Source organism: Cladophialophora immunda (assembly GCF_000835495.1).
Source record: "Cladophialophora immunda strain CBS 83496 unplaced genomic scaffold supercont1.2, whole genome shotgun sequence".
NCBI lineage: Eukaryota > Fungi > Ascomycota > Eurotiomycetes > Chaetothyriales > Herpotrichiellaceae > Cladophialophora > Cladophialophora immunda.
This window is the reverse complement of record NW_015622542.1, coordinates 2,073,259-2,094,922: the sequence shown is the minus strand read 5'-3', so window position 1 is coordinate 2,094,922 and position 21,664 is coordinate 2,073,259. Positions and strand designations below refer to the sequence as shown.

The 21,664-nt window shown below is 53.9% G+C and overlaps 10 protein-coding genes across 11 annotated transcripts; 7 read left to right on the top strand and 3 right to left on the bottom strand.

Moving 5' to 3' along the window:
- Positions 1 to 750: 750 nt before the first annotated feature.
- On the bottom strand, positions 751 to 3,624 carry PV07_03037 (uncharacterized protein). The gene has a single exon (XM_016389699.1). It carries the CDS (start codon positions 3,544 to 3,546, stop codon positions 838 to 840), a length of 2,709 nt encoding a protein of 902 aa, XP_016251601.1. The 5' UTR covers positions 3,547 to 3,624; the 3' UTR covers positions 751 to 837.
- A 170-nt stretch (positions 3,625 to 3,794) lies between these two features.
- Positions 3,795 to 6,448, top strand: PV07_03036. Of its 2 annotated transcripts, XM_016389698.1 has the most exons (2): positions 3,795 to 4,057; positions 4,172 to 6,448. In XM_016389698.1, the coding sequence occupies exons 1-2, from the start codon at positions 3,913 to 3,915 to the stop codon at positions 5,878 to 5,880; spliced, it is 1,854 nt and encodes a 617-aa protein (XP_016251600.1). In that variant the 5' UTR covers positions 3,795 to 3,912; the 3' UTR covers positions 5,881 to 6,448. The 2 variants fall into 2 exon arrangements, with proteins under 2 accessions (XP_016251600.1, XP_016251599.1); XM_016389697.1 differs by having other exon boundaries at positions 3,795 to 6,448.
- On the bottom strand, positions 6,366 to 7,662 carry PV07_03035 (uncharacterized protein). Its single transcript, XM_016389696.1, has one exon. It carries the CDS (start codon positions 7,518 to 7,520, stop codon positions 6,504 to 6,506), a length of 1,017 nt encoding a protein of 338 aa, XP_016251598.1. The 5' UTR covers positions 7,521 to 7,662; the 3' UTR covers positions 6,366 to 6,503.
- Positions 7,663 to 7,735: 73 nt separating this feature from the next.
- On the top strand, positions 7,736 to 9,559 carry PV07_03034 (uncharacterized protein). Its single transcript, XM_016389695.1, has 2 exons — positions 7,736 to 8,137; positions 8,182 to 9,559. The coding sequence occupies exons 1-2, from the start codon at positions 7,833 to 7,835 to the stop codon at positions 9,485 to 9,487; spliced, it is 1,611 nt and encodes a 536-aa protein (XP_016251597.1). The 5' UTR covers positions 7,736 to 7,832; the 3' UTR covers positions 9,488 to 9,559.
- Positions 9,560 to 9,746: 187 nt separating this feature from the next.
- On the top strand, positions 9,747 to 10,917 carry PV07_03033 (SUMO-conjugating enzyme ubc9). Its single transcript, XM_016389694.1, has 3 exons — positions 9,747 to 9,978; positions 10,033 to 10,217; positions 10,272 to 10,917. The coding sequence occupies exons 1-3, from the start codon at positions 9,944 to 9,946 to the stop codon at positions 10,523 to 10,525; spliced, it is 474 nt and encodes a 157-aa protein (XP_016251596.1). The 5' UTR covers positions 9,747 to 9,943; the 3' UTR covers positions 10,526 to 10,917.
- A 575-nt stretch (positions 10,918 to 11,492) lies between these two features.
- Positions 11,493 to 14,252, top strand: PV07_03032 (asparagine synthase (glutamine-hydrolyzing)). Its single transcript, XM_016389693.1, has 2 exons — positions 11,493 to 12,038; positions 12,204 to 14,252. Exons 1-2 carry the CDS (start codon positions 12,013 to 12,015, stop codon positions 13,948 to 13,950), a joined length of 1,773 nt encoding a protein of 590 aa, XP_016251595.1. The 5' UTR covers positions 11,493 to 12,012; the 3' UTR covers positions 13,951 to 14,252.
- A 148-nt stretch (positions 14,253 to 14,400) lies between these two features.
- PV07_03031 (uncharacterized protein) lies at positions 14,401 to 16,320 on the top strand. The gene is made up of 6 exons (XM_016389692.1): positions 14,401 to 14,616; positions 14,676 to 14,749; positions 14,837 to 14,885; positions 14,946 to 14,976; positions 15,065 to 15,567; positions 15,694 to 16,320. Exons 1-6 carry the CDS (start codon positions 14,566 to 14,568, stop codon positions 15,841 to 15,843), a joined length of 858 nt encoding a protein of 285 aa, XP_016251594.1. The 5' UTR covers positions 14,401 to 14,565; the 3' UTR covers positions 15,844 to 16,320.
- On the bottom strand, positions 16,137 to 17,671 carry PV07_03030 (uncharacterized protein). The gene has a single exon (XM_016389691.1). The coding sequence runs from the start codon at positions 17,580 to 17,582 to the stop codon at positions 16,677 to 16,679; it is 906 nt and encodes a 301-aa protein (XP_016251593.1). The 5' UTR covers positions 17,583 to 17,671; the 3' UTR covers positions 16,137 to 16,676.
- Positions 17,672 to 17,810: 139 nt separating this feature from the next.
- On the top strand, positions 17,811 to 19,645 carry PV07_03029 (methionine aminopeptidase 2-2). Its single transcript, XM_016389690.1, has one exon. It carries the CDS (start codon positions 17,863 to 17,865, stop codon positions 19,213 to 19,215), a length of 1,353 nt encoding a protein of 450 aa, XP_016251592.1. The 5' UTR covers positions 17,811 to 17,862; the 3' UTR covers positions 19,216 to 19,645.
- A 13-nt stretch (positions 19,646 to 19,658) lies between these two features.
- On the top strand, positions 19,659 to 21,561 carry PV07_03028 (chorismate synthase). The gene is made up of 2 exons (XM_016389689.1): positions 19,659 to 20,406; positions 20,482 to 21,561. The coding sequence occupies exons 1-2, from the start codon at positions 20,010 to 20,012 to the stop codon at positions 21,357 to 21,359; spliced, it is 1,275 nt and encodes a 424-aa protein (XP_016251591.1). The 5' UTR covers positions 19,659 to 20,009; the 3' UTR covers positions 21,360 to 21,561.
- Positions 21,562 to 21,664: the final 103 nt, after the last annotated feature.

The window sequence follows — 21,664 nt, the reverse complement described above, 5'->3', positions numbered from 1 at the left end:
TCCTCTCATCAAGTGCCAAAAGTTTGGTCTCATACATTCAACACGCCTCAGTTTCCATTTGCCGCATTTCGTGGTTTTCCATTCTCTGTCCTTGGTACCCATTGCCCACGGTGACCGTCTGAGCAGCAAGCAACGTCCAATTCGCGTCCGTTCTCCGTCCTGTTTTCGTCCACCACATTCGTCTCCCATCGGCATTCAATCTCGGCTTCGTCACGACGCGGCCGCCTTGTTCCTTGCTCGGCTACAACGCTCTCTTCCCGATGTCGAAGTCCCTGACAAGGTCCACCTACCTCACGGCACAAAGGGCCACCCGCTGCCGCTGCTGTGCGAATGTACTCGGAAACGGACATGGAGGTGGTAATGACTACCCTACCTTTCTGGTCAACACAGCGTCCTATGATCCATCCGTGTCGAACGCCCCTGACTAGGTCCATCCACCTGACACCCGCTGTTGCGTGAACGTCCTCGTTGGTGGACATGAAGACGGTGACGGCCACCCTACCTACCGAGGAAAAAGCATAGCGTTCTGTGATATCTCCGTGTCACACGTACTCGACGACGGCTACGGATTCAGATCCTGTGGACTCCCACTGGTGTACGACCGTGCTTGTGCGCTGTTATGAGGTAGAAACGACCACCTTCGTCAGCGGTGGCCGCGGTGCATTTGCATTGCCATTCATCCGGGGGGTAAAGAAACAGAGGACACCGGCGGGTGCCAGCTCGCATGTAAAAAGTCTCATTCCAGTGAAAGGGACTGATGCGTGTAATAAGGGGTTTTTAGTACATCTATTTCGGGCTTTTATCGTGTGTTCATTAGGTAGGGTATCCTCGCCAAACTCATGCTCCGCGCTCCATCGATTCCCGGACCCGTCTTTCGACTGCCTCGCCGGCCCTTTGTCTCACCATCCTCACAATCCAATCTTGTTGTTTTGTCCCCAGTAATCTCAGTCTGTCCAGATATGTTTGCAACGTCTCCGGATTACTCTGGTTAGATTGAAGATCATTAAGCCCGTTGGTGAGGAGCCAGCGTTGCAGGCGCTGAGGGTCTAGATATTCTTGGTCTTGTTCCGAGGAGGAAGGGGGAGGATGGCTCGTTGCAGCGTCGTTTGCACCCTGTGACGATGCCCGCGGCTCTTGGGTTCGGAGGGTTTGGGCAGGGCGTGTCTGTCTTGGTTGAGGAGGTTCGCGACCTTCGTCCGCTTCTTCCTCTTCCGCGTCCGACTCAACGTGTCGTAATACCGCATGACCGCCAGTCAGGACTCGCCCAGGTGTTCTTTCTTGGGCACCCTCGTCTTCCTCATCCGCATCTTCCACCATGGCTGCATGTGGAGGATGTGGCTGTCCCGTTTGAGCCGTGGTCTCTTCATTGTCGGAAATGCTCTCCAATTCAGGCATACTGTCATCTTCATCCTCATCGGCTGTCGAATTGTTCGCGTTGGCATCCACATAATAGTCCCACCCACCAGCCATTCCCAATCCCTCAGGCGTAACACCTTCGCCTAGCTCCTCTGCGTCATCTAGATGGATCCTCAGGAACTCCTCCAGCATTTCCGGAGGGACGTTTCCCCCGAGTTGCTCTTGCAGCTCTCGAAGTGCTGCTTGGCCTTCCGACTCGCCTCCTGTGTTCGCGTCTTCTGCAGCGGCGGGTTGCTGGAACCAGTTCATGATCCGCGTAAGGAGGCTGCCCGCAGTACCCGCAGTCGCTCCTGCGGCGTTGAAGATGACTTGCATGGTTCCATCAGCTCCTCGCGTGGGGCCGGCGCCGGGTGCTCGAGCAACGAAGTCGGACAATGAATCTGGGGGAGGGAGGACGTCGGATGATGAAGTGGGCATAGTAGTAAACCGACGTGGAAGCAGGGCAATTAGTGACGGAATCTCGAGGAGCATGATATGTCTAGCTTCTTCGAGGGAAATCTCCAACTTCGGTGCTTCCAGAGCAGCAGAGATAGCATCGCTGTAATGAGAAAGGGTCTCTGCAACTTCGGCAAGTAGGCTGATAGTTTCCGGAGTGTTCCACAAGTCTTTTGCGCGATTGACGTAGAGTTGGGTGTAGAGCTTTTCGGCGTCAGTGGACGGTAATTTTGCCCAGAGGGACTTGGGAAGAGGCGAGATGTCGAGTGCCGATGCGAGAGCGGATAAGATGTAAGGGTATTTATGCATTGCGACCGCCAGACGAATACGAGCATCTCGTGGTTTGCCTGATCTTTGATAGGCGAGTGCTAGAGAGATTTGGATATTGGGCAGGAAATCCCACGCTTGGCCATAAGCATCGTCCGAGCAGAGGGCAATGAGTTGTGCATGCTGACGGCCTCTCAAGGCAAGTTGATCGATCATCAGAGTGACTCCATAGGGATCTGTGAGTGGGTTGAGTTGAAGAAGGATTTTGGCCCATTCGAACGCGGTCCGCCACGTCCCTCGCATCTCGAGGTTTCTGATGTACCGCCATATTGCGAGATATAGTTCTCGATTTGCTGGTTTATTGAACGGCACCCGAGCGACGCCATTTCTCAGGGAAGCTGGAAAGCTGCTGTGTACAGACTTGCCGAAGGAGAATAGTGCACGCTCAACAAGATCTCCCGAGACAGCATGGTCGCCTTGATGCTTCGCAATTTCGGAGACTTGCAAAAGAGTGGCAATATGGTACGGATACATGGACAATAGACCAATCATTCTTTGAGGATCCATCGATTCAACGGCCATGCGGAAATGAACTTGCGTCTCGCGATAGGCGTTGTTGTGCATGATGTTGTATCGCTTCTCGGGGGAGTCCTTGGAATCGGAATCCGGTTTGACTAGTTCCATGCTCAACCCTCCACTCGTGGCCAGGGGCCACTCTTCTTTCCCCTGCACAAAGACGTTCCGTCTATGTGCGAGAGACCCTAGCTCTTTGCCTCTGCTGGCGACACAATATCTTCCCGTAAGTGCGGTCGCGAGATCGACCCCGCCCTGCTGGTTTTGTTCACGACGACGTTGATTGCGGGGTGAAAAACGAGATTCTTGTCCTTCAAGCGCAATGTTACCAAAGAGACTCTTCATCTCGTTGACGGGGTTGAGATTGTGCGAATCTATGGCCAGAAGTCTGGTAGCTCTTGACTCCCAGCTCGGTGACTCTTGTTTCTCGCTAGACGCCGCCTGTGTTCGCCCTTCTTTTGCGGCCAATTCTTTCAGTGCCCGGTCAATTTCATCGCCAGATTCCTCTGTCTGCTCCTTCTGTTCTTCTGCTTTACCCTTGCCTTTCTTCTTGGGTTTCTTCTTTTTCTTCTTCGGCTTTGGTAGAGGAGTGGGTGTTGACCCTTGCGGTAGGTTGGTATCGGGCTTTCCTGTGGCTTCTGCGTGTGATATGGACTCGTATTCATGTTCGTCAGATTCTTCTTTATCTTCAACCTCCTCCAGCATGTCAAAAGCGTTCATAGGCCGTGAGGGTGGCTGTGGGACATCATCCTCCTCTTCTGACTCTTCTGCCTCCTCGTATGCCTTTTTCGCAGCCTCGACTTGTCTCTGCAATTCCTGCTCCCGCTGCAGTTTGCGAAGGGCTCGCGAAGACATTTTGGCCGTATCTGCAAATTCGACAACAGAGAATGAAATAGCGAATGTGGAATGGGGGATTAGGGAAAAGCCACTCCGAATGATTCACATAAGTAAAGAACGCCGCCGCATAAAGCGACGAGTGACGTTCGCGAGGGATTTAAGTGGACCTGTGAGATTAATCTCCGATTGGCTCAATCCAGATCTGCGGACCGCGCAGGCTCAGCCTCATCAACTTGTAGACGAACAGATCGAGCATCTGCTCGAGTGTCCGTGTCAGGATCACTGTTGCCGTCGCTCTATCTTCCTGCCTCTTTATTTCTTCTCTAGATGCCCTCATCCTCAAGTACTCTCTTCCCTTCTCCTTGACCTCCATCGTCTCCTCCAATGCGTCGCGCTGCCCTTTTCGCCCTCCGCTCGGCCCGACGCTCTGCCTTTCGAAAGCTCGTCTCCAAATCCTCCCCCTTCGCACCTCCAAACCATGTCGTAGCCTCAGCCAATGCTCATTCATCCTCCCTCGTCCGCAGATACAGTACGTCTCGAACACCGTTTCAGTCTTCTATGCGTATCCCCAAGATACCAATCCTCTTCGTCGGATCCCTAGGAGCGATTGGAGCCTGGTATGCTTACAGAGGTGATGGGCCAGAGCATCTTCTAAAAAGTCAACCATTGTCGGTATCAGCACAGCCCAGGAGAGCTCTGAGCACCACAGCAGATACTGCGCAGCCTACTGCAGAACCTACCGGCCCTGCGTCGGTAACTGCGGGTCCCGAGCCGTATCGGAAAGCACTGGTGGTTGACAACGATCAATTCTTCACGGGGTCCATAGTTGGAGACGGTCCTTTGGCCAAGGACACAGATGACTACGGCAGGAAGGTGTTGGAGATGATGACCCCTGAGCAAGCCACAGAAAGATTACGGAAGAATGAGCAGTCATTCCTGGTCGGTCGAGGACGAGGTGTGGTGAGATATGACATGGTCCAGCTCCCCAGCAACGACCCAATTGAGGATGACCACGCAGAGAAGATTGTCGAAGTTCCGAACACAGTCGCTGCAACGGAGGGCTCAACATCTTCGGACTGGATGTTCTGGGGTGTTTTCGACGGCCATTCAGGATGGACAACCTCTGCCAAACTGCGCCAGGTCTTGATCTCTTTCGCGGCCCGCGAACTTAATCGCACCTACAAAGCGGCTTTATCAGACGCAAAATCCCCTTTTCCTTCGCCCGCAGCCATTGACCAAGCCCTCAAATCCGCCTTCGTCAAACTGGACAACGAAATCTGTTTGGACAGCGTCAACAAACTCAGCAAAAACCCTAGCAAACGGCTCGCCGCCGAAATCCTTGCCCCTGCCCTGTCAGGCTCCTGCGCCCTACTGTCTTTCTACGATTCTCAATCAAAGACCCTCCGCGTCGCATGTACCGGCGATTCTCGTGCAGTACTGGGCCGTCGCAATCCCCAAACGGGTAAATGGTTTGCCACCCCCCTATCAGAAGATCAGACAGGTTCCAATCCGAATGAAGAGGCACGTATGCGCGCCGAACATCCGGGTGAGGAATATGTTATTCGAGCCGGCCGAGTGTTGGGAAATCTAGAACCAACTCGCGCATTCGGGGATGCGTTCTACAAGTGGTCGCGCGAGACTCAGGACCGCATCAAGAAGAACTTCTTCGGAAGGACACCACATCAGCTGCTGAAAACGCCGCCGTATGTCACTGCGGAGCCTGTGGTGTCGAGCACAAAGATAAATCCCTCCGACGGCGACTTTCTCGTGATGGCCACTGACGGGCTGTGGGAGATGCTGACAAATGAAGAAGTTGTTGGGCTCGTGGGCCAGTGGATTGAACATCAGAACAAACTTGCCAGTAGCAAGGCTTCTCCCGGTTCGAATACGGCTGCATGGTTGACGAGTTGGTTCAAATCATCGCCGGGTGGTCTACCGGTTGAGAAAGGTGGCAATATGGACAAGACTGGCCGCATTGACACATCCTATAACCAGAAGGACGCTAAGGATGGCAAAGACTCCAACGCCAACAATGTCGAAAAGCCCATCCGACAGCAGCAGTGGGACATTCCTGCTTCGCCCCCTTCCACTTCCAATCGCTTCGTCGTCGAGGACAAGAACTGTGCAACTCACCTCATCCGCAACGCATTGGGAGGAAAAGATCGAGACATGGTGTGCGCGCTGCTCACGCTACCGAGCCCTTACAGTCGACGGTACAGAGATGATCTGACAGTCCAGGTTATTTTTTTCGGCGAGGCTGGCGAAGCCGATGGCAAGGTCGTGATCAACGACGAAGCAACAGCACGGCAGGTACAGAAAACTGAGGACGGGCAATTGAAGGCAAAGTTGTGAAGGAAGGGAACCTGTTCTTCCGAACAGAGAAATTTGGAGAGCGCAGGACCCTCGAGATCTTGATCACCCTTCGAGTGCTTGCGCCCATGAGGATCCTCGGGGTCTGGTTTGGCGTTCTCATTCATGCCCACCATCGTGCAGTGCTTCGAGCTAAAGCGAAAAGAAGTTTTGATGCTGATGTCTACTTCATCACATCACATTGCCCACTTGATATAGGGTTTTGATGGAGGGCCTACGCACCGCTAGAGCAAGTGCATTGTCTTGGTGTGCGATGAGCAGTTTTAAAGACTTCCTCTCAAACATCTGTCTTAGTACGATATCTGGGCGCAAGGGATACGAGATAGTTCTTGCTCAGTGTAGAACCGCAGGGTGGTCGGAGTTACAAAACTGGCCGGAAGGGCTAAACCGTGTCATTTATTGGTCGCTACGCGCACAGAGGCAGGGCGGTTCAAGAGACATACACGAATGGAGTCGTGCCAGTTACTGAGGCCATTGCAATCTCTCCTGGCGCCTTGTATTATCATTGCTTGCTGTACATTGAAGTCCTATTCATTGCAGAACTCTAAACACCGAAGGCGCGTTTTCGCCGCGCCGATGATACTGTCATGATGGTATAGTATACTTCATTCCTCCGCTTGCCCTTTTCCTTTCGCCTGTTTTGCTTTTAAAAGTGGAAACCGCTTGGTGCTCCCGAGAACGCGCGCAAGAAGAGGCCGTTGAACAAGCTGAGTTGTCGTGGTCCCGATGAGGTACAACACCACCGCTGTAGATAAGTCGCTCCGGATAATCAGATAGGTAAAGACGGTGGGCATCGCTGTTAAGACATAAGACAAAGTCTTGGAGAACTTTGCAGAGAAAGCCCTCAGTCTGTCGGCATCGCCATTCGAATAGCCCGTGTCCGTCTGTTGTTTGGCAGCTTCCCTCACCCTCGTCCACACGCTGAAGGTAGCCAGGGCTCCGTATGTAATGGGCAGAATCCAGAGGTGATCTGGCGAGGCCAGGTCGGGTATCCACCATAGACTTTCAGTCTGGAAGCCTGGTTCCATGGGCACGATGTTCGGGTCTACGGTGCTGCCATCAGACCTGAAGAAGAGCGAGGTCACTGTCCGCTTGTCGCCTGCCATGCGGCGTATGCAATCCATGCTGAAGACCCATACAGGGATGAAGGACAGAGCAAGCACCGGTTCCACCCAGACTGGAAGGTATGAATTGTGCTTCTGTATGGCCTTTTTTCGGGCCTTGAGCTGGCTCGCGACCCAGCTCTCAGCCTTTTTGGCGTCTGCTTCTCTCCCCGAGGGGAATTTTATCCTCGCCGTGTCTTGGTAGGCGATGCGCCATGCAGAGGCCAGCTGCATTGCGGTTTCTCGCCGTTTCCGACTTCGGTGCGTCAACAGCTGGACCGGGATCCAGGTCATGCGCAGGAGCGAGGCTGTCAGAGGGATCGACAGATACCATGGTAGGCTGGTCAACGAGTGCACCTCTTGAAAGATGGTCCCGGAGATCTGGAGGCATTCGGCAGCGAAGGATTTGGGGCTCGAGGCATGAAAGGAGCGTGACAGCGACCGGGGGGATAGGCGAGTCTGACTGCTGCATCGTGGTTCCAACTTGGCCCAACGTCGAAGGGTCCTGCGGCAGATCATTGCTAAGTGTCGGCTGGTAGAGGGAGCATATGGAAATCGGTTTCGTGGCGCATTATCGGTCGATGAAACAAAAGTGCCAATCCGACTCGCCGACGCGCATAGACCGCGGGGGCAGGCAAAAAGCGCGTGGTCTCAGGCTGCGTCATTGTTGGTTGGTGGGAGAAAAGAGGCCACAGGAGCCGCACCTGATATGTACTGCTCATTTCACCCCGTTGGCCGGATCTTACCCCTTACTAAATTGTCCTTCTCGCCAGCCAACGGTTTTGGAAGCATGAGTCTCGTTGACTATTGGTGTCTTCTGCAGCATTGGCAATGGCCGCCTCATCGAGCGTCGTGGCAGTTTTGGCGGTAGTGCCGCTTTTGCCCCTCGTATTTGTCTTGCTTCTACAGTTGTCACTACGCGCGCTTGGCTGGTACCTACGAGCACAGTCCAGAGACCGGAAGGCCGCGATCTTCGAAAGGGTCAGGCGAGAAAGAGCCGCTGTGTTGGAGAATCAGCCTCTGTCCCAGGAAGCCGAAGATGGGTGGGAGAGGGTCGAGAAGGAGGGCACCGCTCAGAATGGCAAGCCTCTTGAGGATGAATGGGGCGGAGTCATTGGATTCTTCCATCCCTTCTGGCAAGTTCTGCCTTCTCGTAGAATTCAGTTCTAACTTTGAGTAGCAATGCTGGTGGCGGCGGTGAGAGAGTGTTATGGGCTGCCATAGCCGCAACTCAGCGACGATGGCCCAACGCCATATGCGCAGTTTATACCGGTGATCACGACATCGACCGGGCGGTGGTGGTCGCCACGGTCAGAAATCGCTTTGGAATCACCCTTCAAGAGCACTCCCTTGTCTTTCTGTACCTTTCGAGCCGTCGTTTTGTCCTTGCAAGCACCTATCCTCACCTCACGCTGTTGGGCCAGTCACTCGGCTCGCTGATCCTAGCTTATGACGCCTTTCAGCTGCTCGTGCCCGACATTTTTGTCGACACCATGGGGTACGCATTCGCGGTCGCCCTTTGCAAATACCTCTTCCCCGACGTGCCTAATGCGGCATACGTGCATTATCCGACCATTTCTACCGACATGCTAGACAGCCTTGAGGACACGACAGGTCTGAAGGGAATTCATGCAGGTGCCGGGCAAGGGTGGAAGGGCAAAGGAAAGAAATACTATTGGCGTGCTTTTGCATGGCTCTACGGGTTTGTCGGCAGACAGATCGATGTGGTGATGTGCAATTCAACTTGGACGCAAGGCCACATCCGACAGCTGTGGAAGCCGAAAAGAGCCTCGTCGTCGTTCGCAGCTATAGTCTATCCGCCTTGCCCAGTCGAAGAGCTGGAAGCACGAATCACGTTGACAGAGGAGAGCGAGAAACAACGGGAAAACATTGTGCTCTACATTGCTCAATTCCGACCCGAGAAGAACCATTCTCTGATTCTCCGATCCTTTGCCAAGTTCTACCAGGCCGCAAAGGAGAAACCACGGTTGGTTCTTATTGGGTCGGTTCGAAGCAATACGCCGGACGAGAAGCACATCTACAACCTTCGACTCGAAGCACACGAACTAAGGATCAAGGACGCCACTACCTTCATCTGTGATGCCCCCTTCTCAGTAATCCTCGAATATCTTCGGAGGTCGAGTATTGGTACCAACGGCATGTACGCAGAACATTTCGGGATTGGCAATGTGGAGGGATTGGCCGCGGGACTCATCCCAGTGGTACACAACAGTGGCGGACCCAAGCTCGATATTGTGGTTCCGTTCGAAGGTCAGCCCGTTGGGTTTCACGCCGAGACAGAAGATGAGTTTGCTGCTGCTTTTGCCCGTGTGATGGCCATGAGTCCACGGGAGCGATACGAAATGAGATTAAGAGGGCGTGCAAGCACCAAGCGATTCACCGAAACAGTTTTCGCCGGCAAATGGGTCGAGCAGATGGAGATCCTGGTGAGGCTGCAGAAGCTACGCAACAGCCATAACATATAGAGCCAGCAGAACGACCGAAGACTGACGGTCGTGATGAGTTTAGACCAATGATACCCGTCTTGCCTTTTCGCCTCTCTCTGCTTCAGCAGTACGCGACAGTGGCAATGCTCCTGCTCGCCGCCACTGGGTGAAGAGCTCCCACATATGTACCAAGCACACAGGTGTCTTGAGGCACGCAGGCCGAAAAGCCCCTCGCCGAACCTTCCCCAAGGAGAAGCGGCGCCCGGAAAATCTCCCGTCGACCTCGCCGCAGCCTCAGCCTTACCATTCACCTGATCCTTGCCTGCCTCTTGTCCGACAAAAGTTCTTGTTCCTTTGTGACTTGCGCTCTTTGAGGAGTCCTCTCAAGCAAACATCATCGCCAAACACATAACATCCTCCTCTTCAGTTGTAAATTGACTGAGAGTTCTCGCTCCTCTCTACAACTCTTCGCTACCCCTCCACCGGTCATTCATCATGACGCTGTGTATGAACCGTCTTCAAGAGGAAAGGTGGGATGCGCAGTCAAGTTGCTTCAACTCCAACTCACTAACACCCGCCTTCAGGAAACAATGGCGCCGCGATCATCCGTTTGGTTTCTTCGCAAAACCCGTTCGAGCCGCCAATGGCGTGGTTGACCTCAAGAACTGGGAAGTTGGGATACCAGGGAAGGAAAAGACCATCTGGGAAGGGGGCCTGTTCAAGTTGACGCTCGCCTTTCCGGACGAATACCCTACGAAGCCACCCAAATGTGAGTGAAAATGTCCTGCTGCGCTGGTGGGAGCAGACGACTGAGCCGTATTAGGCAGATTTGTCCCCCCTCTATTCCACCCCAACGTGTATCCCTCGGGCACGGTATGTCTCTCGATCCTGAACGAAGAGGAGGGTTGGAAGCCAGCAATCACCATCAAGCAAATTCTTTTGGGCATCCAAGACCTGTTAAACGACCCCAATCCCGACTCGCCAGCGCAGGCTGATGCATACAATCTCTACAAAAAGGATCGGCCCGCATACGAGAAGAAAGTCAAGAGCATTGTCAAGGACAACCCCGCACCCTGAGATTCGTGGCATGTCGGGCAGACCGAGGTGGCTTTGCGACGAGCATTAGTTGACGGGATGATGAGCTGTCACAAAGTCAACAGCGGGGTGCTGCAACCAGTCAACTAGCGTGTGGATTTTGAGCGCGGCGTTCTGCAGTAGGCATTTCGACTCCAGATAACCTGTTTACGGGGGAGGGCGGGGATCATGTAGAGAGATTTGGGGAAGAGAGACGGGAATATTGGGCAGCTGGAGGTTTTTCGCGCTGGCGTCCAGGAGTTCGAAGGACCAGCTTGAGCTAGCTAGGGTACACACTCCCACGTGGTGGTGGTCTTCTCCTTTCTTTGTTTTCATCAATGGGAACATGAGCCATTTTCTTTCTCCCCGCCCCTCTTCTGGCCCTTATTCTTCCCACCCTCAAGATAATTTTTTTTTTTGCTTCTGTGCAATAATCTGACTTGGGGGTACCGACGGCCTGAGCACCGGAGGAGTCGATCTCGCCTACGGAGGGGGCACTTCTCTCCAGGCCCGTCAGAGGCTGCCCAAAAGGGCGCAAGCGTGGGGGTGCACAGCCAAGGGGTGGGCGGCGAGGGGCGCAGTGAGGCAGTTAGGCATCGAGGGGCTATCTGCGCCCGAGCGAAAAAGTGCGGGGATTCCGGATATCTGCATTCATGATAGGCATGGGCTCAGGGCCAGCATGTGCCAGAGAACCAACAGGAGCCTCTTCCCACCAGTAATCTTCAGCTTGTTATGTGATACTCGTAATAAGAAGAGGTCGCGTGCCGAACATCGGGCCTCCTCTTCCTCGGGGAACATGCCCCAGGCACGCAAATGTCCATGGTCCGCCTGCGCAAACTCAAACCGCCTCGAGTCTAGCACGGATGGGTCAGTGCCAGGTGGAATTGCTGTGACGGTTCGAATATAGAGGAGGGAGCAAGGGAGCAAGGGACCCAGGGACGGAGGGAGAGGGGCGATGGACCTTATTACTTAAGAACTGCTTGAGATCCGCCAGCCCTCTTATCTCTGATCCGAGGAAAGGCGCAGAAAGAGAAGACAGAAGAAAAAATCCCGTGTGGTAAGGTGGGTTTTTCTGGAAAGTGTGGGCTGATCCCAACTCGTGCCCTCAACCAAACACGAACCAAGACTTGCACGCGGTGTGACCTGAGAAGGCGGTTTGAATGGTCGTCAGTGAACAGCGACAACCACAAAGAGTCAGCTGGATTCGAAGCCCCCAGGCCCAAAGGCCCAGAAAAGTCAGCGGCGCTCCGTCGAGGGCGCAGGGCCGATATTTTCAGCCATTGTGGCCAGCATTGATTGATTGAGTCATCCCACGCTCGACATTTTTGCCTTCGAGAAATTTTGGGACTCGGAGCGTGGACGGTCCTTTTATTTCGTCCCACGCCCACGCCGCCACACTCTTCTCCCATCTTGCATAACATTTCACACCCTCTCATTGCAAGGCCACACCAGCAAGACGCTCGTGGGCAGCGTGGGCATCGTGGGCAGTCATGTGTGGTATCTTTGCCTGCCACGGGTGAGTTTGCGCTTCCCTCGTTTCCTGGTCCCTGAGCAGCCTGGTTCATGGGTTTCTGGAAACCCTTGCTCTGGGCTCCGCGATCGGCGTCCTGCGTCCTGCGTCCTGCTTTTTTTTCTGCTCGTGTCCGCGTTGCTAATTTCGGTCGCCAACGCCCTCTTACAGTCATCCGTCGATAGCAACCTTCAAGACCACTGCCCTGCAGTGTGTCAAATGCCTGCGGCACCGCGGTCCTGACTGGTCCGGAAACTGGACGGGAAACAACACCATCCTCTGCCATGAACGCCTCAGTATAGTCGGAGTGGACAGCGGGGCGCAGCCTCTGGTCAACGATGAAGGCACCATTGCGCTGGCCGTCAACGGCGAAATCTACAACCACCGCATCCTGCGCAAGCACTTGACCGTCCCGTATAGCTTCAAGACCAACAGCGACTGCGAGGTCATCATCCCGCTCTACCAGCAATATGACACGGACGCCCCCAAGCAGCTGGACGGCATGTTTTCCTTCGTCCTCTATGACAAGGACCAAGACCGGACAATTGCTGCGCGGGATCCCATCGGCATCACGTCCTTCTACCTGGGCCGTTCCAGTCAAACACCTGGTGCTGTCTTCTTTGCCTCCGAACTCAAAGCCCTAGCCTCTGTATGCGACAACATCATTTCATTCCCCCCGGGCCATATTTATGATTCCAAGACCGATAAACTCACCCGATATTTCGAGCCAACGTGGTGGGATCCGAGCAGAGTCCCGTCCACGCCCGTGGATTACAAGTTGATCAGGAAGACGCTGGAAAAGTCCGTGCTCAAGCGGCTCATGGCCGAAGTGCCATACGGCGTTCTGCTGTCGGGTGGTCTTGACTCGAGTTTGGTGGCGTCGATTGCGCAGAGAGAGTCCCTCCGTCAACAAGCCCTCGCAAAGCGTCAGACCAACGGCGTTGTCAACGGAGATGTCAATGGTGAAGTCAACGGGTACAGAACCCCCAAGACCGGCACCAGGTTAGTGGGTATCGACGATGACGACGAGTTGTCGACAGTCACATTCCTACCTCAACTACACTCTTTCTCCATCGGTCTTCCTGATGCCCCTGACACGAAAGCGGCCATTGAAGTGGCCAAGTTCCTGGGCACCAAACACCATGATTTCACATTCACAATCCAAGAAGGACTGGACGCCCTGTCAGATGTCATTTACCACCTCGAGACTTATGATGTCACCACAGTCCGCGCATCCACGCCCATGTACTTGCTGTCCCGGAAAATCAAAGCCCTGGGAGTCAAGATGGTCTTGAGCGGTGAAGGAAGCGATGAGATCTTTGGGGGATATCTGTACTTCCACGCCGCTCCGAGCAAGGAAGAGTTCCACAAGGAGACTGTCCGCAGAATCAAGAACCTGCATTTGGCCGACTGTCTCCGTGCGAACAAATCCACTTCGGCGTGGGGCGTCGAAGCTCGCGTGCCCTTCCTGGATAAGCAGTTCCTGGAGGTTGCCATGAACATCGACCCCGCGGAGAAGATGATCACCGAGGACAGAATAGAGAAATATATTCTGCGCAAAGCCTTCGACACCACCGACGAGCCAGATGTCGAGCCCTACTTACCCGAGCACATCCTGTGGCGACAGAAGGAGCAATTCAGCGATGGCGTGGGCTATGGCTGGATTGATGCTTTGAAGGACACCGCCGAGCTCAATGTGACGGATGAGATGATGGCCAACCCCAAGCCGGAATGGGGCGATGATGTTCCGACCAGCAAGGAGGCCTACTGGTATCGTCTGATGTTCGATGAGCACTTCCCGCCGTACTGCGCGTCGACCGTGATGCGATGGACGCCAACCTGGTCGAAGCAAACCGATCCCAGCGGACGAGCAATTGCAACCCATCTTGCGCGATATGATGACGAAGCTGGCTCGTGATAAGTGCTGGCGAATGTACAGGGAGCGAAAGATATCAGCATTGGCTGGCGTTTAGCAAGGAGAGGACATTGTGAAAGCTGCCTCTTGAGGTTGATTTTGATTCATGTGGGGGTTTTAGCAGCAGGAGGACTGTAAGTGCTGTCTCACGTCTGGCCCAGCCATGAACAGCAACATCTTTGAGCTGGATCTAGCTGTGGGAAAAAGCAAACATTTGGTGCTTGAGCTATAGCCTGTCCAGCATGCCATGGTTCCGCTGGCAATAATACTCGGTAGATAGTGCAAATCCCAACAAATCCCCCCCATCCCCCGCGATGCTTTGGCCCCTGACGAGAAGCTGTACGGAGTAGATGGAGATGGAACGGCGACTTGAGCGGCTTTGGCAACTCTGCCGAGCTCCCGGTCACCCTCTTGCGATCGCGGCTGTGATTGGTTGAATCAGCTTTTGCGAAACTGCGTCTCCGAGCCTTTTTCTTGAGCTCCATTGATTGTTTTGCCGTCTACTTGTACGTCTCTGTCTCTCCCTGTCTCAGAGTCTCCGTGTTCGTCGAATTCTCTCTACACTCCTCCACTACTCCCATCTCAACTTGTTCCTTGTCTGCTCTTCAATTGCCCACCATGCCTGGAATTCCTGTCCCCTTCAGCGATATCGCTAAGCCTGCCAACGATGTGAGCATTCCTCCCCCTCCGGTACAAACCACGGTCTTCTTCGCTAACCACTCGAATAGCTCCTCAACAAGGACTTCTACCACACCACCGCTGCCAATCTCGAGGTCAAATCCAAGGCACCGAACGGCGTTGTGTAAGAACCAAACCTCTGAAGATCCTGCCTCTCTCGCTTCGAGAGACACGGCCCGTCGGCGTTCTAATCCGTCTTGTTCTCTTCCAGTTTCAACGTCAAGGGCAAATCCGCGCACGATGGACCCATCTCTGGCTCGGTGAGCTCCATGATAACAAGAGACAGCTTGAGAATATCACATGTTAACGGCAGCGGAAAGATTGAAGGGAAATACACCGACAAGGCAACTGGTTCGTCCCCTCTTCCCTCGGAAGTAATTGGCGCATTTGCGCCTTGATATATCTCCTTCGCCGCTGACCCGGGGACGTTGATGGACAGGCCTCACCCTGACTCAAACCTGGACCACCTCCAACAGTCTAGACACCAAACTCGAACTAGAAGACAACATCACCAAGGGCCTCAAAGCCGAGGTCCTGACAAACTACCTCCCCGCGAAGTCCACCTACGGCGGCAAGCTCAACCTTTTCTACAAGCAGCCCAACATCCACACCCGTCTGTTCACAGATGTGTTCAAGGGTCCCACCGCCTCGTTCGATGTCACCCTGGGCCACGAAGGGTTCTTGATTGGTGCTGAGGGAGGATATGACGTGGGCAAAGCCGCCATCACGAAATATGCACTGGCAGCAGGATACTCGCAGGGGTCTTATGCTGCTGCGGTGACGGCGACGAACAACTTGACCGTCTTCAGCGCGAGCTACTATCACAAGGTGAACACCGAGGTCGAGGCAGGCGCCAAGGCTACCTGGGACAGCACGCAAGGAAGCAATGTCGGCTTGGAGGTCGCGACCAAGTACAAGCTTGATCCCAGCTCCTTTGCAAAGGTACGTCCTCTGGCCCTTTTCCCACGCACAGGCTCGACAACAGCCAATCTTGCTTCCTTCACCGACCGTTACTGGGTGTCCACTCTAGTCGTCGCGGTCGCTAACGCCGAGTGATTGTCTTTTTAGGCTAAAATCAACGACCGCGGTATCGCCGCTCTGGCGTACAACGTCAAGCTTGGTACTGGCGTAACCCTTGGATTGGGCGCTTCCTTGGACACCCAGAACCTCAACCAGGCAGCGCACAAGGTTGGAGCAAGCTTCACCTTCGAGGGTTAAGCCCGGTGCGTCAATTTTCCAAAAAAAGTCAGCGAGCGTACCCAGGATAGGTGAAGTGGTTGAGGCGAGTGGCCGCGAGTGGGACATGCTTCAAGATGGACCGCACGTGTGAGGAAACCTGTATTTCTTTCTTCACACGGGGGGAACAGGAAACAAGTGTTGGTGAGATTTCTCCTCCTGCATCGAATTTCGAGACCGGCACTTGGGTGCCTCTTTGTACAGCAGATGATGGGGGCGGTTGCAAGAGAGGACGAGACTTTTAGCATAGAGCGAGAAAGAACAATTCTGATCTTGATTTATCGCATCGTACTATGGCAGGAAGCTCAAGAAATCACCTTGGCCAAAATCGTCGCCTCTACATCGACTCTTCCGACTTACATATTTGCTTTCCTCTCATAGTTTGGTTGGTGTAGGCCAACGGATCATCAAAACTGCCACCCCATCAAAGGCGATGTAGACCCATATATTCATCTGAACACTCTGTCTATTGTTGTACAATCCAATCCACGCTACACCAGGCGTCGCGCGCGAAGTCTCAGACCCGTGATTCTAGTCCCATATGTAACGTCCGACTCCTCCGTCTGCCCCTTTCCGATCGCTCACACACCCCATTTCTAGGAGTAGATGCTTTGGTGAGGATATCTTTTCCTGCGCCGAGTCGCCGAGCTCATTTGACAGCGCTCGGAAGTTGATGAACCCATCCGCTGAAACGGAGCACGGAAAACTCGAGTCGTGGTGGGAGGCTTCGCCTGCAGACTGTGCGACTACTAGCTCGCGAGCCCCAGGCTTCGCGTCTGCAGGTTCTGCTTTCAGGACTGGGTGGCGATGGACTTCTAGCCTTTCGTCCATTCATTCCTGGCCCCGTCCCTTCGACTGCCATCTCCTCGAATGAGCCCGCCTCCGCGAGGTGTGTTGGCCATGTGTATAATCAATGTTCCGACGGAGACCCCCAAAACGATAATTCCGGACACCACGATGAAGCGCGCCCAGAAGTTGTCCTCCTCTACTGCAGCCTGCGCCGCCGCGAGTTCCGCCGCTCGTCGATTGGCGCGGCGGTAGTCTTCGTGTGTCTGTGTCTTGAAGGTCGACCTGGTATCAAAGGCGGGTCCTCCCTCTGAGAATGCGCCCGCGTTGAAAGTGCCAGCCATGTATTCCTCTCCTTCAGTCTGCTGACCCTGCGTTCGCGCATCAGCTCTCTGTTGTGTCCGCGCGGATGGGTTTCCATGTGCATAGAACGATGGCGGCGGTCCTTTGAAGGTGCTTCTTCGCTTGCTCAAACCACTAGCCGGTCTGTGGCCCGCATATGTCCCTCCCTGTGATCGTTGGCCGTGGCTGCTGTGACCGCGGTGGTGCGGATGATGGGCCCTCATAACGTCACGGTCATACCTCTTGCGCTTCTCCGGATCTGCCAAAACAGAGTAACTCTCGCTTATCTGCGCGAAGCGCTCCGAAGCCTTGGGGTCGTTTTGATTTACGTCAGGGTGCGTCTCCTTGGAGAGAACGTAGAACTGCCGTTTCAGCTCGGCCGGAGTGGCCTGCATGGGGAGTCTAAGGACATCGTAGTGGTTAACAGAGGTGTTACCGCTGGACTGCTGCAGGCAGGGAGAGTGTGAGAAGGGACGTCGGCCGCGTGCCCCTCGGGAAGCTCGAGGTATACAGCATCTTAGGGCGGGATGCGCATGATGAAAGGGGACACCGAGGCCGAGATATGAGGAGACCGGCACCGAACGAACGATCATGCCTCATACTTGACGCATTGAGAGCCGGATTAGCGAGAGAGCTGTGAGGTGAAAATGTTGTCGAGGCCAAAATGATAAAAGGAACCAAGGGATTAGGGTGCGTGACGTCTTTCAATTTTGGGCGACGAGCAGCGGGAGACTTGGGAGGATTTGGCCGCAGTTCCCCCGGTGCCACTCGCTGCCTGCGGCCCTCATCGGCCATTTTTTGTCACTCCATTATTTCAGCCTCGTGTATTTCTTTCACTTTTCCACTCCAGTGCACCCTGCTCTCTACATCAACATGGCGGCAAAAACGGCCGACGAGCTCTCGAAGCTCGCTTTGAACGGCTCCGCCACGAAGTCCAACCCACAGACAAACGGTACAAACGGCGTAAATGGTCATCTATCGGATCAGGACGACTCCGACGACGACAAGGAGGACGACGCCACCGCCAATGTCGGAGGTGCAGACGGAAACACAGCCAGTGGCGCTGCAAAGAAGAAGAAAAAGAAGAAGCCGAAGAAGAAGAAGGCCGCTGCAAAGGTTCAATCTGATCCGCCTCGCGTGCCCCTCAAAGATCTCTTCCCGAACAATACATACCCAGTTGGCCAGGAGGTGGAATACAAGGATCAGAACGCATACCGCACCACGAACGAGGAAAAGCGTCACCTTGATCGTATGAACAACGACTTCCTTCAGGAATATCGCAAAGGCGCAGAAGTGCATCGCCAAGTGCGTAAATGGGCGCAGGCAAATATCAAACCAGGAATGTCCCTGACAGAGATCGCGGAGGGGATCGAAAACGGCACTCGCGCTCTTACCGGGCACTGGGGGCTTGAGGAGGGTGACAATATTAAGGGCGGCGTAGGTTTCCCCACAGGATTGAGCATCAACCATATTGCGGCACACTACACCCCCAATGCAGGAAACAAGTGGATTCTGGGGGAGCAGGACGTGATGAAAGTGGATTTTGGTGTTCACGTCAATGGCAGGATCGTTGATTCTGCGTTCACGATGTCTTTTGATCCCAAATATGACAATCTCCTCGCTGCCGTCAAGGATGCCACGAACACCGGTGTCCGGGAGGCCGGCATCGATGTGCGTGTTGGTGACATTGGCGGTGCGATCCAAGAAGTCATGGAATCTTATGAAGTCGAACTCGATGGAAAGACCTACCCTGTCAAGTCTATTCGAAATCTGAACGGGCATGACATTGTCCAACACAGCATCCACGGCGGCAAGTCCGTGCCCATTGTCAAGAGCCACGATCAAACAAAAATGGAGGAGGGCGAGATCTTCGCGATCGAAACGTTCGGGTCGACCGGACGCGGATACGTGACCGATGACCTGGAAGTCTCTCACTACGCCCTCCGCTCTGATGCGCCGAACGTACCCCTGCGCGTTCAATCCGCAAGGAATTTGCTGAATGTGATCAAAAAGAATTTTGGGACTATCCCCTTCTGCCGACGATATTTGGACAGGCTGGGCCAGGAGAAATACTTACTTGGCCTCAACAATTTGGTTAGCTCGGGCATCGTGGAAGCATATCCACCGCTAGTGGATACCAAGGGCAGCTACACAGCTCAATTTGAGCACACTATTCTGCTGAGGCCCACGGTGAAAGAGGTTGTCAGCCGAGGCGACGACTACTAGCTCCTGCTAGCTGTCATGGCTTTTGAAGGAGAGGATTGGCCTTGAAAGGGATTATTCTGTCTGGTGGCCCCCCACAACATCGGTGCAAAAGCCGCATGAATCAGCGCCCAAACGAAAAAATAAAATAAAATCAGAAAAAACGGCACAATGAGGAAATGAAAGAACAGGTCTGGTCTGAGGGAGACAAAACAGAGCGTCCCGATTTCTAAACACAACGAGATAAATACTATTGATGAAGGTCATCTCCAGATCTATTAACGACGATATTCTACTTTGCTACAGATGACTGCCAGCTACCTATTGTGTATTCCATTCCTTAAATCGGCTTGCCGGTTCGCGGAAAGCCTCAGATTCTATGTCCAAGCTTGAGTGCTTGATTATGGGCCGATTTTGCATGAAGCTGGGACTTCAGCCGCGAGGCTGCGAGGTTACAAGGCTCTCGGCTTAACTTCCTGTTAAGATCTTGCTTCGCAATTTTCTCCTAGACACCTCCGATGTCCGAAATCATCGCAGCAATAAGTGTCGGATGAGGACTTCACAATAAGTCTAGATCTCTGCAGCTTCTATTTGAAAGTCTGTGAACACCCAGAAGATACCAACAAGTTGTATTGGTATCCTTGTTTCGCAATACTCCGTGATCCCGCCGCACTTTCTGTTTTTCGCTCTGAGTCACCACCTCTATCTACCATTCCCAACACTCAAGTATACACCCACGGAGACCCTGATTCCACCGGTGAAGCCAGGACATACATTAGTTGAGTCTGGACAGCTCTAGGTCTCAATAACAACCAGTCATGTCAACCTGGGGACACTACTTCCGGGTGACCACCTATGGAGAATCTCATTGCCGTTCTGTAGGATGTATCGTCGACGGGTGTCCTCCCGGTCTGCAACTCACAGAGTCGGATATTCAGCCTCAGATGACCCGACGCCGTCCGGGACAGTCGGCTCTCACCACGCCACGAAACGAGAAAGACCGTGTGGAGATCCATTCCGGTACAGAGTTCGGCATTACGCTGGGCACGCCGATTATGTTGATGGTGCGGAATGAAGACCAGAGGCCCAAAGACTACGGGAGCGGGACGATGGATATGTATCCCAGGCCGAGTCATGCGGATTTCACCTACCTGGAGAAATATGGGGTTAAGGCGAGTAGCGGAGGCGGGAGGAGCAGTGCGCGGGAGACGATTGGTGTGTATTTTCGACCTCTTTGATTCTGTTTATCATCCAAGAGGTGCAGGATGTGATACTGACTATCTTTTACAGGTAGAGTAGCAGCGGGTGCCATTGCAGAAAAGTACCTGTCGCTGGCTCACGGCGTCGAAATCGTGGCCTTCGTCTCGTCCGTTGGAGCCGAGTATCTTTTCCCTCCAACGCCTACTCACCCTAGTCCTGCCACGAACCCAGCGTTTCTCTCATTAATATCGGAAATCACACGAGAGCAAGTTGATTCGTTCGTCCCCGTTCGGTGCCCGGACGCGGATGCCACCACGCGAATGACAAAGGTGATTGAGAAGCACCGCGACGCGAAGGACAGCATTGGAGGCACTGTCACTTGCGTGATTCGAAACTGCCCTATTGGCCTGGGTGAGCCATGCTTTGATAAACTCGAAGCTGAGCTTGCTCATGCCATGCTGAGCATTCCCGCTACTAAAGGATTCGAAATCGGTTCGGGCTTCGGAGGATGCGAAATATCTGGATCCATCCACAACGATCCATTCATCGCTGCACCAGAAGTACTACCAGGGCAGAAGACATCGAAGCGGAAATTGACGACGAAGACCAACAACTCTGGAGGTATCCAGGGGGGGATCTCGAATGGACAGGACATCTACTTCAGAGTTGCCTTCAAACCTCCTGCTACAATTGGACAAGCGCAGCAGACGGCGACTTTCGATGGAGAGGAGGGCGTACTAGAGGCTAAAGGGCGACACGATCCGTGCGTTGTGCCGAGAGCGGTGCCGATTGTAGAGGCTATGTCTGCTTTGGTGCTCATGGACGCTCTCCTGGCTCAGCAATCTCGAGAAACAGCCAGGAGTCTACTGCCACCTCTGAAGGCAGTATTGCCAGCGAAGGGAAGCGGAACAACCGCGACTGCGGAGAAGGTGGCGGAACATTTGAAAGGAGCTGCTGCTGCACAATGAACCTCGGTCGGGCATTTCGGGAAGCCGCACGAAGATGGTGTACAATAGTATTACGAGCATGTCGCTGATATCAGGGACAAGGCGGTGCCAGTTGGGTCATGAGGGACTTGGGTATGTCGCCGGGCTCAGGCGATTCGCTCACCAGGGATAGTGGTTTGTCTTGTCTCCATAGAGAAAAAAAAAGAAAAAGCAAGTTTCATCCCAAGGGTTCGCCAAGTCACCTTATGCATCTCGCTAATCTTTCTCCTTGACCGTTGCCATAGCGACGACGTGGTCCAAACAGTGGGCTAGTCCACCTGCGATTA

Coding starts and splice junctions, on each gene's coding strand:
- PV07_03030 (XM_016389691.1), bottom strand. CDS start 17,582: ATGATCGTTCGTTCGGTGCCGGTCTCCTCATATCTCGGCCTCGGTGTC.
- PV07_03028 (XM_016389689.1), top strand. CDS start 20,010: ATGTCAACCTGGGGACACTACTTCCGGGTGACCACCTATGGAGAATCT. Junction 20,407..20,481: donor CAGTGCGCGGGAGACGATTG/GTGTGTATTTTC, acceptor TATCTTTTACAG/GTAGAGTAGCAGCGGGTGCC.
- PV07_03035 (XM_016389696.1), bottom strand. CDS start 7,520: ATGATCTGCCGCAGGACCCTTCGACGTTGGGCCAAGTTGGAACCACGA.
- PV07_03037 (XM_016389699.1), bottom strand. CDS start 3,546: ATGTCTTCGCGAGCCCTTCGCAAACTGCAGCGGGAGCAGGAATTGCAG.
- PV07_03036 (XM_016389697.1), top strand. CDS start 3,913: ATGCGTCGCGCTGCCCTTTTCGCCCTCCGCTCGGCCCGACGCTCTGCC.
- PV07_03033 (XM_016389694.1), top strand. CDS start 9,944: ATGACGCTGTGTATGAACCGTCTTCAAGAGGAAAG. Junction 9,979..10,032: donor AACCGTCTTCAAGAGGAAAG/GTGGGATGCGCA, acceptor ACCCGCCTTCAG/GAAACAATGGCGCCGCGATC. Junction 10,218..10,271: donor CCCTACGAAGCCACCCAAAT/GTGAGTGAAAAT, acceptor GAGCCGTATTAG/GCAGATTTGTCCCCCCTCTA.
- PV07_03029 (XM_016389690.1), top strand. CDS start 17,863: ATGGCGGCAAAAACGGCCGACGAGCTCTCGAAGCTCGCTTTGAACGGC.
- PV07_03031 (XM_016389692.1), top strand. CDS start 14,566: ATGCCTGGAATTCCTGTCCCCTTCAGCGATATCGCTAAGCCTGCCAAC. Junction 14,617..14,675: donor TCGCTAAGCCTGCCAACGAT/GTGAGCATTCCT, acceptor CCACTCGAATAG/CTCCTCAACAAGGACTTCTA. Junction 15,568..15,693: donor ATCCCAGCTCCTTTGCAAAG/GTACGTCCTCTG, acceptor TTGTCTTTTTAG/GCTAAAATCAACGACCGCGG.
- PV07_03032 (XM_016389693.1), top strand. CDS start 12,013: ATGTGTGGTATCTTTGCCTGCCACGG. Junction 12,039..12,203: donor GGTATCTTTGCCTGCCACGG/GTGAGTTTGCGC, acceptor GCCCTCTTACAG/TCATCCGTCGATAGCAACCT.
- PV07_03034 (XM_016389695.1), top strand. CDS start 7,833: ATGGCCGCCTCATCGAGCGTCGTGGCAGTTTTGGCGGTAGTGCCGCTT. Junction 8,138..8,181: donor GGATTCTTCCATCCCTTCTG/GCAAGTTCTGCC, acceptor AACTTTGAGTAG/CAATGCTGGTGGCGGCGGTG.